Consider the following 14689-nt stretch of genomic DNA (forward strand, 5'->3'; position numbering starts at 1 on the left):
TAAGCAGCTTCATACAAGATAATATCAAATCTGCCAATTTGATAAACACACCTTAAGTTTTGCTACTGTTGGAGTTAGACGTGTTAAATCCTCTATGGGTCATTTGCTGTCTATTTTTGCACTTTTACAAAATTCCTTTGCTTGTATTTCTGTTAGACTCTTGGAACGTGTATTTTATTTATTTGTAAAAGCTCTTTATATAGTAAAAATATGAGTTACATATATCAGTGTAGTCATTTGCTTTTTTTTGGGTAATGATTTATTTATTTATTTATTTGAAAGACAGAGTGAGATGTCATGAGTGGTGACAAAGGGAGAGATTTTCTATCTGCTGGTTTGCTTCCCAGATGGCCCTAAGAGCCAAGGTTGATCCAAGCTATAGGCAGGAGCCTAGAATTTTATCCAGGTTTCCTACAGGGATGGCAGAAACCTAAGTACTTAGGACGTCTTCTGCTGCTTTCCCAGGCACAATAGCAAGGAATTAGATTGGAAGTAGAGCAGTCATTGCATTGCAGTCAGCAGCTTAACTAGCTGTGCCCAACACCTGCACAGTTTTTTTGTTTGCTTTTCTTCTTAAAAAGGTGGCAGTTTGAATTTTTATATAGACTTTTCTTTATATTTCCTTTTATCACATACTTAGGTTAGGCTACAGTCTTTCAAGAGAGTGAGAATAAAACCAGATTGTTGCAAAAAAGTAATAGATCTGTGAAATTTCTATGAGAAGAACACTGAAATAAAAGTATAGCAAAGATCCTATTTCCTGTAACACATAGCAGATATTATCTACTAGCCTTGTTGTGGAATGGGAGCTATGTGAGGTAAACAGAGTGCTGTCAATTTGTAGCCCCTCATCTAACAGATGGGAATCAAAGATCTTAGGAATTTGTCTGAAACTGGGACATAATTGCCACTTTTTGAGTTCTTTCTTAAAATTTTTTCTTTCAGTTTTAAATTTTGACAGTTTTAACATTTTGTGTTACTTAATTCATGTGTAGACTTTGTGTATATACTTAGATACTATTTTATTTTCTTAAACAGAGATATTAATATTGCAAAATAATGGGATTCATGACAGTGATCATCGAGTAGGGAAGGAAAGGTATAGTGTCATGTGCGTGGTGTAAGTCAGTGAAGCAATGTTTACAACTGTACGCCACATAATATGAAATCCATGTAGTTTGTTTTACCACTGTTTGAACTCTTAGTGCTCCTGTGAACCCAACTCTGCCCTTTTCTTAGTCAAGGTGTTAGCTAAATTCCGGAAATGCTTTCATTTATTTCTTTGATCTCATTTTTTCCTGACTGCAAAGAAACATGTTAATTATTGTAGAAATGAGGAAAACACGAAGATGCTCAGACAGAAGACAGGTTGCTTCACTTTGGGTCCTGCTTGTCCCTAGGGCTGACTGCTCTTCACCTTTTATTCGCCCTTCATTGCCATTCTCTCCCTCTGTGCTCATTCCGTGTTGTAGATTCTGTTGTATGGCTTGGGTGTTTTGCGGGATTTTAACCCCTGGTATTCTACCATGTGAGTATTTTCTACTTTATTTGATGATTTCCATTTTGTGTGTTTGGTTCATTTCTAATTTGTTGCTTTTATGTTGCAATTGCGAACACTGTGAATAGCCTTGAATTTACTTCATTGTACGGTTCTTATTATTGTGCATTAGGACGATTTCCCACAAGTACAATTTCTTTATGAGGATTTAGGGTTTTGATTCACATGAAAGGCTTACGTTAATTTTTAAAAATTGTATTATGAAAATGAATATATACAGCAGAATATTATAATAGACCCCCACTTTTCTATTCCCAGGTTCATTTCTAAAATGTAGATTTTGAAGCATTTCTGAAAGGAATGCTTTCTAATAGTATATGCCTGTCTGTTTTAAAAAGCCATCTCCCTGGGCCGGTGTTGTGGCATAGAGGTTAAAACCTCTGCCTGCGAAACCAGTATCCCTTATGGGCTCCAGTTCGTGTCCTGGCTGCTCCACTTCCTTACCAGCTCTCTGTGAATGCTCTGGGAAAAGCAGAAGATGGCCCAAGAGCTTGGGTCCTTGCCATCCACGTGGGAGACCTGGATGAAACTGCTGGCTTCGGCCTGACCCGTCGTTGGCCGTTGCAGCCATCTGGGGCATGAACCAGCAGATGGAAAATCAATCTCTCGCTCTCATGCGCGCGCTCTCTCTCTCTGTAACTCTGACTTTCAAAATAAATAAATAATCTTTCAAAAAAGAAAAATCATCTCCCCTTTGATATATTTACCAGTACCTACCATGTATTTGGCTTTTTGCTGACCTTTTTTTACAGTTATTTTCTCCTGTGTTGTTCATGTCATCTTTAAGGGTTATTTTGATTTCAACATGAAAAAACTAAGAATTGGATGAATTAGGAGGCACAGAGTTAATTAGGTGGTGGAACCTGGCTTCCAGCCGGCGTGATCAAGCTATCTTCATTTGTCAGTCCTGTCCTGGGTTAGTACTGAAAGTCCTACATCCTGGGAGACCAGGAGTCTTCCACAAGCCTGGATGGTTGCTCTGTCATAGCTGTGTAACATTCTAGGTATCCCATGTTCAGCTGATGGGAATGTTGAAAGCACAGAGGAGTTGGTTACTCTTGGAGAAGCATGGATCATCCTTGATTCTAGAGTGCTGGTGTCCACATAATAGTAACTATTTTATTTTTCAGGTCTCTTCATGTGCTTGTGTGCAATGCAGCAGCTTTTGCTCTGCCCTGGAGCCTCACAAAGGATGGCCTGGAAACCACCTTCCAAGTGAATCACCTGGGGCACTTCTACCTTGTCCAGCTGCTTCAAGATGTTTTGTGCCGTTCGGCCCCTGCCCGTGTCGTTGTGGTGTCCTCTGAGTCTCATCGGTGGGTTCAAATTTGATTTTTTTTTTTTTGCTTGTCCCTTTCCTTGCAACAGCCAGTATTCCCCCAAGGGTCTCTTTCTGAAAATAATTATGATTCATCCTACTCTGAGGAGAAGTGTGTATATACACAGCCTTGTTTACTTAATTTTTCTAGATCTGTGTGTGTGTGTGTGTGTGTGTGTGAGAGAGAGAGAGAGAGAGAGAGAGAGAGAGAGAGAGAGAGAGAGAGATATTGTGGGGAATTGTTTGAGGGGTCTCTCTATAGCAATGTAGATTGTTTTTACAACTATGCTTCAAGCTCCTCATTGATTTTGCATAGAGGTGGAATAATAATTGATTAAATCTGAATGGCATGACCTTTATTGATTTGTAATTCAACAACTTCAACATCTTACCAAGAAGAATGTGCAGTTATTCTAGCAGTAGAAACAATGCAATTAAAGACTGTGAGATGAAATCCAATTGTTTTATAATGAGAAATTAGGGAATTCAATGCAGACATTAGCTGTGTAATTGTAGAAAGGGAAGTACTGTAGTTAGAACATATTAGAAATCTGGCCATGCCTCTTTTGGTTAAAATTTCAATTAAAACATCAGATGGCACTTCTTTTCTATTACCATTAGGAGAATATTCAATTGACTTAAAAGGCATTTGAAAATTTCATCGTATTTTCAGCATATTTGTTTCTAGAGTTGCATAAACAAGAATTTGTCTAAAAGAGTAGTGCTCAGAAAAGACAAAGGACTTGCTGGGTGAGGCTGGATTTAGTAGTAGTTAGGGAGATTTCTCTTTCCCATCTTCTTGGTGTGAGGGTGATGTGGGGCGATTCTGTACTTAGAGTAGTTGGGAAAAAATAATGTGCAAAGGCCTATTTTTTCCCCCTTCTCCATCTTAAGTCCTGAAATGTTTTAGTGACCCAGAATGGAGCTTATTTTTTTAATCATACTTCCATAAAATGTAACCCCTGGGACTTGGAAGAGAGAGACCAGCCAAGGGTTAGCTTGAACCCTTTATCACTCTCAAACACAGGGGCTTATGGTATAAGTGACACATTGCAGATAGATTTACTTTTACCATTTTAAATTTATGACGGCTGAAATGAAAGGAAAATGCCAGTAATAATCCTCCCCCGTGTTAAAAGACATGAAACATCTAGTAATTAGGTGGTAACAAAATCTGGACAGCCTTATCTTTGCAAATCACACCAGGTTTGTGAAAGAAAGTGGAGTGGCCCTGTTCCGGAGCGAGGGAGGCTACTGTGGGGGCAGGCAGGAGAGAGCGCTCTGGAAATAAATCTGCCAGCCCCAATCGTTTGCCAGATGTGGAGGGCACCACGGGATACGTTTAAATGAGCTGGTATTTAATGGGAGATTATGTCGAATTGTCAGCTGCTGGCTTCTCTTTGTAAATCTGTATCTCAAATGGTATTTCATGTGACGTCTTTGTTCTCTCTTGAGCGACAGTGTAATTTGTGCCTACCTTGGAGATCTGAATCTGAATTTCATTTAAAAGATGAATTTGGAAGGGAAGGGCCTTGGCCTCCTGAAATTAGATCTCATTTACTTTATAGACAAGGCCTTCCTGGAATGTGTTGTCCAGCCCACTCCTGGCTGGTGAGGGAATGCTGGTTGTGTGCTCTCCAGTTATCCCTTACACACTATTAAATGGTATTATTACCAAATGCTAATTCCCCCAGGCTTGCTTGCTTGTTCGCAGTTGCACATCGGCCCTGGGCACCAGGGAACAAGTGTGGATCCTGGGTTCACAGGCAGTGTGAGAAAGCACTTGCTCACTTCTCAAGGACCCAGAGCCTTAAATGAGGGTGTAAAATGCAAGTGTTGATATCTAATTACCTCCATAAACCTTCGCAGAATCTCTTCATTGGAGTCAAGACCCCCTGTTAGGGGAAAAATAAAGTCCTATGTTTGCAGAAAATACTGTACTAGACTGCCCCGAGGCAAAACATTTATTAGCTTCCCATGTCTTCACTGTGTTTTAGTTACTTATCTGGAGCCTGAGCGAGTGAATTGTGTCCCTGCATACCTAAACACATCACATGGAAGTGGAAACTCGACTTTCTTACTGTGCATTGTGTTCGGATAATAATGAAAATAGCAGAGTGCTGGCTGCAGCTGTGTTGGGTGCCACATTACAACCCACATGTGCAGTTGCACATACACAGTCATATAACCCCACACATAGTCACACTACACACACACACACACAATTTCTGACACAAATTTTAGTTTTATTCCTTGAACATACTAGTTTTTGTCTACATATAATCCAGCTGAATTAGCTTAGTTAGTGAATTTAAAAAATCCTCAGAGAAATGAAAGGGCAGAATATATAGAAATACAAGATAGGAGTCTCCTCAGTAACCAAATGTCAGCATCCAGAGCCGGCATGCTAATTAAGGGCTAATTCTATTGAAATTGTTATTTGACTTAGTCAGTGTCTTACCTGGAAAATAGAAGAGCAGCCTTTGAAGAGTTGTGTTCCTGCGGCCTGAGCTTCCAGGTGAACACAGTAGTTTTTCAGAAAGTCCCTGCCTGGGTTTTCTGCCTAGGCAGAGGGCTCTGCTCCTTGGGGAGGGCTCTTGGCAGAGGAGGGACCTGATGGTTTGCAGCTGGTGCTTTTCCATCTTAACAGCACTCTGTAACCTGGTTCCATCTAATTTCTCACCTTTTTTTTTCTTCAGTCTTGTTTATAGATTAGGACTAGGAAGAAGTGAGTCCTCTCCTACAAGTTCAGTCTACCCCATGTCTCTCAGGCATGAGATCATACTGCATCATCCTTAAAAATGAAAGCAGGGAACTGATTTTAACACTAGTAAGTGCACATGAAAATGTTAATGAAGACTATAGAGGATTCCATTCGGGTAGCAAATATGTCTTTAAAGTGTAACTTAAAACAAGGCTTTTTGTAATAAGGGCAACTTAGCCCTTGGTGTGTAATTCCATACCAAGGATACAGCTTCAATTCTCTAATCCTGTATGTAGTTCCTCCTCTGTGCCTGGCACTGTGCTAGTCAGCACGCACAGCTCGTGCTGTCTCTGCTTTCTGAAGCATCATACTCTAGTGTTGGAACCAGACGAGGAAATGATGTGCAGTCTGGTGTGGTAGCAATAGAGACACCAGTGTAAGACCAAACACAAACATGGTGTAGGTTGTTGTGCTGCTGGTCTTGGGGGCAGCAGGTCATTGGATACTGGGAATGATATCACAGCCTGGGTCCCAGAGATACTTGCTTCCATGGAAACAGATCATTCCATCTGTGCTGCCAGGCTTCTTTGACTTTATCCCCTACCACCCACTAGGAAGTCGTTGGGACTTTTGAATATGGGATAGTTAGTTAGAGAGAAATGGCTCCTGGGCTAGGTTGAGCTGACCTTATCTGCCACGAATGGCTTTCCAGCAGCAGATAAAGAGTCACAGAGGGTGGAAGCAGAGGAACTTAGTTGTATTTATCCCATGCTTCTCAGATATTGTGAAAATCCTTGGAGTTCTTTTCTACCCTGAGTAGGTAAAGTTTACAAGTCACGAGTTCTCATTCCAGTAGCCCCCTTCAGCGACAACTGTTCCATAACACCTTATTAGTATTTTGAAATATTGTTGAGAAATAATGAGTTCCCTGCACAAATGTCTTTTTAATCCAGTGTGATAGCTTGACTATAGTATAAAGGAAAAACAAATGTGAAAGAAAATAGCACATGTTTACACATGGAAATGCTCTGGCAGTGCTGCGGGAAAGATAATCGTGTGCCTAATCCATGCATAAATCACCTGGAGTGGGACACACACAAATATAGGTGTTAACAGGTGCGTGGTACTGCACACTCCAGTGCCACCAGCATTGAGCCAAGCCTCACCCTCCAAGCTAGCCAGTATGAAAGTGCGTTCAGTCTTCATTTCTTCTGGAAATTCAGTGGATGTTAAAGCTGTGTTCATATGTAAAACACAGTTAGACTCAATGTGCTCAGATAATTACATGCAGGGTTTTCATCTATGAGAATGTCCATTGGGGCAGTCTTCACTGAACAGGACCCAGCTGCATTGTAGGATGTTTACCATCCCCAGCTCCTGCTGGCAATCATTATTTTGACTAGAAAAATGCACCCATAAATTTTCAAATTTCCCACCAAGTTCTACTGCCTTAGACAATTAAGCTTGAAAGTCCAGGCTCTTCCTGTGGTTTAGAGACTTGGAAACAGTCGGCCAACGATTAGTTTGAGGGTCTCATTGCCATATCCTTGATGACTTCTCTGGCCATCGGCTTTGTTGATGACTTTAAAGCAGCAATGTCATTTAACACTAGAAATTGGATGTCACTGAGTCCTGTACAGGGGATATTTAATTTCCATTAAAACATGGACATCTTCTGCCCCTGCCGTGTTTTCTTGGTTTTAGCCCAGTATGAATTGCTTGAATTAAGGAACAACAGGATTATTCCACAATTTTCATTTTACCATTTACTTTCTGTTTTCCATAGCTGTTTTCTAGCATGTTCTCATTATGCTTCCTTATTATCTAGTGTCCAGAGTTAATTTAATGAAGCAAAATATAACATCTTTTCAAACAAAGATGAGACCATCTACAAAATTCCTTCATCTTGATCCAGTTATTGTTAATTTTTAGGATAGTCACTACCATGACATTTTTTTTTTTTAAGGAAGGCAGAGAAAGAAAAGAAAGGAAACAAACAGCTGGTGTTTAACGACTTTGTCAGACCCAATTATAAAACATCAACCAGTTACTTTGATTTGCGAGCACCCCTGCCATGGGTGTACTTAAAAACATTAGGCTCTGCCAGAACTCATTTTGGCTTTGTTTACATTTATCTGTTAAATGTATAAGACTATTGATGGCACCTCACCAAGGTTATAACCCCTTTATAATCATTAATTTTTAATCTGGAAAAGAGTCTTGGAGGCAGCAATGCTCATCTATATTTACTTGGATGCTGAAATGAAAATACACAGAACTGGAGCATTGGCTAAAATAATGCAGGAAAGCCCCGCCAAAGGTTAGGAATGTGATATTGTTCTGTTTCCAAAAGCAGCAGCGCTTCATTGAAGATGCTTTTCCATTTGCTATAATTATCCTCAAACTTCCTGTTGAAAAATATTGAAAAATATGTCTTGGGGGTAGGGAGAGATCTGCATGTGCCATGACTGTGATGTTCATGAATGGGGGACATTCACTGAGTTTGTCTTTCAATCCAATTAGTTTGTACTGTTAAATTACCTCTGACTATTTTTAAGGCAGACTGGCTGTATGCAGGATTGAGGTTTTTGCTAGTCTGCCTAGTTTCTTCAGCTTTGTCATAACAATAAAAGACAACACGAGAATTACAGCTTGATTGTTGTATTTCCTGTATTTTAGGTTTACAGATATTAATGATTCCTCGGGAAAACTTGACTTTAGCCGCCTTTCTCCATCAAAAAATGACTATTGGGCCATGCTGGCATACAACAGATCCAAACTCTGCAACATTCTGTTCTCCAACGAGCTACACCGCCGCCTCTCCCCTCGGGGTGTCACATCGAATGCGGTGCATCCTGGGAACATGATGTACTCCTCCATCCATCGCAGCTGGTGGGTGTATACACTGCTGTTCACCTTGGCACGGCCCTTCACCAAGTCTATGGTAAGTAAACTTGGGTGCAGACATCTTCTGTATGCCTCTCAGAAAGCATCTTCGAGGGATCTATATGTGAGTACCTTTTTTGTTCTCTTATTTTCTGTTGTGGTGACTTTGGTCTTGATAATGACATCACCAGGCCTATGAAAGCCACTGACTTTAAATTAAATCTGTTTCTCTAAGGGAGTCTTGGAAGATGGGGTTTTTCCATATCGTGTCAAGTATGGCCAAGTATGTTGATGGAAGTGATGGTTTGTTTTCTTTGAATGCAATTATTTATATATATTTGATTCAGAGACTCTGAACACCAATTTTGTGGGGCATAGTACTTGAAAACTGTGTTTTGTGCTAGTAGATGATCTGTGACTATTGGGTTATCAGTACATGTGATTCTTTTGTTTTTGTTTAGAGTCTGGATTAATGTTCTAAATTCTTCTTTCAATGGGTACAAATTTTAGCCTGAGAATCCTCCATGGGCTAGAAGGGTGCCTCACTGACGTGTCTAGGTTTGGATGTATTCACAAACATGGTTGTGAAGTTTTTGCTTTTCTGATGGTCATTTTCCTGCCACATGCAGAAACTTTGTCCATGAAAGCATTGTAGAAGGAAGCAGTTTGGATGAGAGATATACATCATATACAGTGTATTTGCTAAGTTAACTGTTTTCAACTACAGGTCATTAAAAATGTTTGCTTATTAGTGGACATCAATATTCTAGTTGCCCAAACTCGACATTGACTCCACGTTTGCCCCAAACAGATGGTTGGCCTTTACCAGTAGTGTAAGTCAAACCACCATCTTCTGGGTGATCTTGCAGTCTGCGCACTCTGTGTTCTCCTGTATTCACAGCCTCCCACTGAGCAACCGTCATGTTTGTGGATAACTTTGGAGTTGACAACCAAAAACTGTGACCTGCTTACAAAGATCTTACATCTTTTATTTTAATAACTCAAGTGGTTCTTACACAGGCATAGTCTAAGAGGTGACTACTTAAGACCCGAGGGAGATTATGGTGAATGGTTCTCCACACTGCCAGCTGGGCTTGATATCTAGAAAGTAGCTGAGGGAAATGTAAGTTTCCTGAAATTTCCTGTCACTGCTGATGATTTCCTCACAGTGGGCTCTGCACAAGGATTTCTTGGAGCTTGATTATTTCAGACACTCTCTTAGGTTTTTCAGTTTGTATGGTAGGAGGGATATGGGTCTCAGCTCATGGCTTTGCCATTTACATAGCTTTGGATGGCTTGTTCACACCTAGGAAGGTAGGGAGGGGGTGGAGTATTCTTTCTTAGGTTCTGCTGACCCAAAATACAGTGCTACAGGTTGATGTGAGAGTTGGCAATAGCAGGCATAACTTGGTTCATAATGGGTGTAGAATGTGTATGGTGGTTGTAATCTCATCCTCCAGCATGGTAACCACTGGCTGCGTATGACTGTTGAGTTCTCGAAATGTGGCTAATACAACTACATAGCTGAATTTCATATTTTATTTCATTGTAATTAAGTTTAAATAGGTGCATATGCTTAGTTGCTGCCATATTAGAGAGCACAGTTGAATAATGTGCCTAGCACGATGCCTGTTGGATAATGGGTGTGCAGTATTCCTTGATACAGTGGCTGTTATTTTTGTTGTTGTGGTAACTTGGTCTTACAAAGTATTCTCCAAAGTGCAATTGCTGCTGATAGGTGCAACAAATAGGGCCAAAGCAATCTCCTGGGAGTCTGGTGGGGCCGTACGGGATGGGTGGATGGCTCTGTCCATAGCCCTGAGGGCCCAGAGAAAGGGCTGCTGGGAAGGTGGAAAGGTGGAGGCCCCCAACCATGTGTGCCTGCCCAGCGTGGTGTGAACCTCCGATGGGAAAACAGTGCCTTTAATGTGTCACACACGTACTTCTTTTTCAGATGAGCATAAAGATGAGGAAGATTATGAAATATGTAGCTAATTTAAATGCTTAGGAAAATCCTCAAATAATATCTGTCTATATTTGGGTTTTTAATGGTGTTATTTAGCCTTTAGGGTTCTATGTAACTCAGATGATGAATAAGCAAAGTGGAGCCTTTGAACTGCCAAGCTTGCAGCCGGTCACCCCTCTCTCATAAACATTTAGAACTCTGTTTTGGAGAGAATTCAGCTGGGGTGTGTGAGTTTAGGCCTGTGCTAAGTCCCTTTCACTACAGGACAGACTGCAGTGATGGGAGATGTCAGCCTCATGAAGTCGTCTCCGTGTGGCTTGGCGTTGGTTGTATTATGATGAGCCATTTGTTTCCTGAACAGAGGGTACAGTACTGCCGTTTCAGCGCAGATGTACTTCTGGACACCAGCCGTGTGGCTGTGTCCGCATTCCCATCCACCATGCAGGTTGAAGTTCCAGATGCTGCTGCAGAGGCTGCGTGTACCCAGTCTCCCCATCACCAGTTGCCTGGTGCTTCCTTTGTGCTTTGTAGCCAATTCTGCATTTCATCTTTGAGGGTGTTGCTGGAGTATATGTTCCATTGTGTGAGGTCAAGGGAATGAGAAATACTAGCCAACTTTGTGTTTGGAAGCCCTGCCTTTTCCTCTCTGTTGTAGCTGGCTCCCTTAAGTATTAAACAGCAGTATTCTAATATCAATGTCCCTTTTTTATTTGTTGTGACTTGCTGTGACTACGGTGATTTTAGTTACAGTAATTAGGTCACCCTTCATGGAGTCAGGCTATTTTAAGTGCCTCTTTAAGGAATATTGTTGCAGATCAGTAATTTTACAATTGGATGTTCTTGTGCAACTTTATTAAATGTAATCTGTCTTTTAAATGTTGCTCTTTTACAGTTATACATTTCTAATTGTTGCTGTAAATGCATTATCACTTTGAAATTAATTAATTTTTCCATTTTGGCCGCCTGCAGTATAATAATCACTAATGAGAAACTCATAGGGATTAATTCTGAGCACAGCGACCCCTACTGGTGATATTCTGACTGCTGCCCTCTCTCTCCTGAGGTCAGAGGACAGGACAGGAGTCTTAGGGGATCCTGGGAGAGAAGTGTTTTTCTCTGTTCCGTACAATCTAAGATAAAACAGTAATAATGCGTAAACATAAAAATAGGGTTGTTTTTACTTTTGTTCAGAAAAGATGCAGTATTCTTCAAGTAGCCACTCCCAAAACTTCCTAAGAGAAACTGAAGTTTGCAGAGAGCTTGCTTACAGTGAGGTTCATCGAGTGTATGTTGGGCAAGTGTGTGTGTTTTCCTATCTTTCCTGCTTTGTTTTATGCAGTTAAAATGCTCAAGTTATATTTTTCATATTTATACATTAATATGTGTTGTCTGTTAGTATAAATAATATATTTATGCATACTTACTACTCCTTGGGACTTAATTTGCAAAACCAAGCATGTTGTCTAAGCTGTAGACAGTGAGTGGTTTTCAAGGGCAATTTTGGCTCTTTTTGATTGTTAACTCTGGGCGATGCCCTTAGGCTCTCACCATGCTTCCAAGCCAGTATAATGTGCCAGTTGAGGTCATATACCATGGTTTTTTTTATGCCTTAGCAGGTGTGTTTTCATTTGTTCCTCACAAAAGTTCTGAAGTGTGAGAATCATTATCTTTGTTTTGCAGTTGAAAATCACAGAGGGGCTTAGCCAGATTTTTCTAGAACATGGCATACTAGCCTTTAAAATCTTCGCCATCTCTTCCAGGCCCATTTACTAAGTCAAACACACCACCAGATCCCTGCCACATACATCTACTTGCACGGTTATGTTTCCTTTTAAAAAAAATTTTTGACAGCACCTTAATGAAATTAACTCCACCCTCTCCCTTTGCCCTGCACTTTTTTTTTTTTTTTTTTCCCCACATGAGCTCTCAGTTCTGGTCCAAGCCAGCCCTTTGTGGATCCGTTTGTAAATGCGAAGCTGAGCACCGTCACGTGCCTCTTAGGGTGTTTTGTGCAACCAAATATTTGTGTTGGCAGGTAACAGTAGAAAGAATATCACGTGCTGGAGTAGCAGGAGCTTAGCAGATGTTTTAGGGCACTGCAGTTTCAAATCATTGTACATTAAAAAATGGCTCAACTGTATAGAACTTCTGAAACGATTGGGTTGCGTTTCCTGTGGCTGTGTCAAAGCCTGCCATTGTGCTGAGTTTTCACAGATGTGCAAGCTACCCCACTAATGGATGGGCCTGCAATGCCGGTCCGGTTGCAAAGTTATAAATTAGAAGCAGAAAAAGCACAGGATGTCATTCTTGTGACCTTCAGGAGAGCCAAGCCGGGTAATTCTGCCCTTGACTAACCCACTGCTGGGTGATTTATAGTTGTACGATTTAACACATAATGAAGGAGATAATAGATGTTGATTTGTTCTTGAAATTAGTATTTTAGAAAAATATTTCTCCTCCTTTCCCGCTTTAAATACCTGCAGCTGACTACACTACAGATACCATCAAGGACAAGACCTTGTGTGTAAATCTTTATTGGTACATTGGCGTGTCACATACGGTGTGGAAGAGGGAGTAGCAGGGGTCTTGTTATGTTGGGAAGAGGAAATAGCAGTTTTCCAAGTGGAAATTTCAGCATATTCTCCACTAATCTAAGTATCTGGAGACTTCCGAGTGAGGGTCAAATACTCCCTGGCTTGCCCTCGCCAGTCCAGATAGGCTGAAAAACCAGACTTGCAGGCCCCGTCTGTGGTTGTGGCACCGTTGAGTTTTCCTGCCATGGCTCCTCTGAAGGGCCAGTGGCTCGGCTCCTCTTCTCCCTCACTTGCAGCTGCCCAGTTCCCAACGTTCTCCTGACTCTGCAGGATGGGATGAGTGTTGATTCTGTCAGTTATCTCCCGGTTCGGCCCAGTTTAAAGTTTGCTATGTTCGCTTAGTCTAGAAGCCAGCAGCTATGGCAGGCTGGAAAACAGCACAGGGTTTGGAATCGTTAGGTCTGTAGTCAAAACTCAGCTCCGCACTCCTCCCTGGCCTGCCCCTCGTTTTAGTGTTAGAATTTTGCAGTTGTTTGACCCTTCTGAGGTTAATTTTCTACCTTAGTTCAGATACTGTGAGCCATAAGTTATTAGCACTCACTGGATATCGCTCAGTGATAGAGCTTGGCTTTTTTGTCATATATTCAAAAGCCCTTTGGAAGACTGCTGTCATGGATGTGTTTTGATATCCTATGTGCAGTTCATTGGTGATGGCCTTTGCTTTCCCCTCCTTCTTGCAAGATGGCTGCAGCTGTGCCAACTATTGCATCCTATATGATGAGATCTGAAAGCAGAATAGGAGGGTTTCTGTTTGCATGTCTCCCTCCTTTTCCAAGAAGGAGAAGATTCCGTCTCAGAACTGTCATCCTGACCTATCTTGCCTGAAGCTCACACAGTCTCAGATTAAGCTGCTTGTCCATATCTAGGTGCAAGGCTGTGGGCTGAGGGGTACATTTTGAACCTCCAGGGCGGGAAACCAGTGCTGGTGGCAAGGAAAGGGATGGGGGTGATGGTTTTGGAGCAGGTGTGCACATCATGCCCTTGTGTGTCAAATGGCAGCACCGTTTATTTCACGGAGTGCCTGGGAGAGTGAGAATTAAATGGAAAGCACCTGGCTTTATCTGGCCCCACCCAGTTGACCAGCCTCTCCTCAAGCCCCTCCCTGTGTAACATGCTCTGTGCTTCCTCGGGGGGTTGAAGCCTACTGTTCCTAGCTGGAGCATGGCGTCTCTTCCTCGCCCTTCTCCTGCCCCGCCCCTCCTCCTCTTCTCTTGGTTACTTTCTGCTCATCCCTCCCAACTTGGTGCAGACTTCACACCTCAAGGAAGCCTTTGTGGATTCTGAGGATGGATCAAGGCTGTCTGCTGTGTGCCTTCACAGCAGCCAGGACCTAGAATTCTGTCTGAGCCCTGATGGCTCTATAAGTGCGTGCTGAATGAATGAAGGGTCCCGGAATTTCTGCCTCATCACTTTTGACAAAAACTGTAATTGATAATGCAATTTCTGTGGTTGTATACTCAATGTCTGTCTTCTAGGTCCCTTCATTAATTGCTTGGTGAAAACTTGTAAAGGAATAAGTGAAAAAAACTCAGGTACTTAAGAACTTGTGGTTGTTAATACATTCCTTGTGCTTAGTCTCTCAGAGTCTGCAGATCAGAATGTGTAAGTGAAGAAATGCTGAGGCCAGTTGGCCAGCCAGCACCTAGGGAAGCTGGATCAGAAC

At 41.6% G+C, this 14689-nt stretch overlaps 1 protein-coding gene across 1 annotated transcript in view; it reads left to right on the forward strand.

The window, feature by feature from the left end:
* Window positions 1–14689, forward strand: part of WWOX (WW domain containing oxidoreductase) — a 1015207-nt gene that overhangs the window by 319180 nt on the left and 681338 nt on the right. Inside the window, exons 7-8 of the mRNA XM_062175786.1 lie at window positions 2689–2874; window positions 8260–8524. Of these exons, the coding sequence (XP_062031770.1) occupies window positions 2689–2874; window positions 8260–8524 (451 nt within the window). The remainder of the gene's footprint in view (window positions 1–2688; window positions 2875–8259; window positions 8525–14689) is intronic.

This window comes from Lepus europaeus, chromosome 19 (assembly GCF_033115175.1).
Source record: "Lepus europaeus isolate LE1 chromosome 19, mLepTim1.pri, whole genome shotgun sequence".
Lineage (NCBI taxonomy): Eukaryota > Metazoa > Chordata > Mammalia > Lagomorpha > Leporidae > Lepus > Lepus europaeus.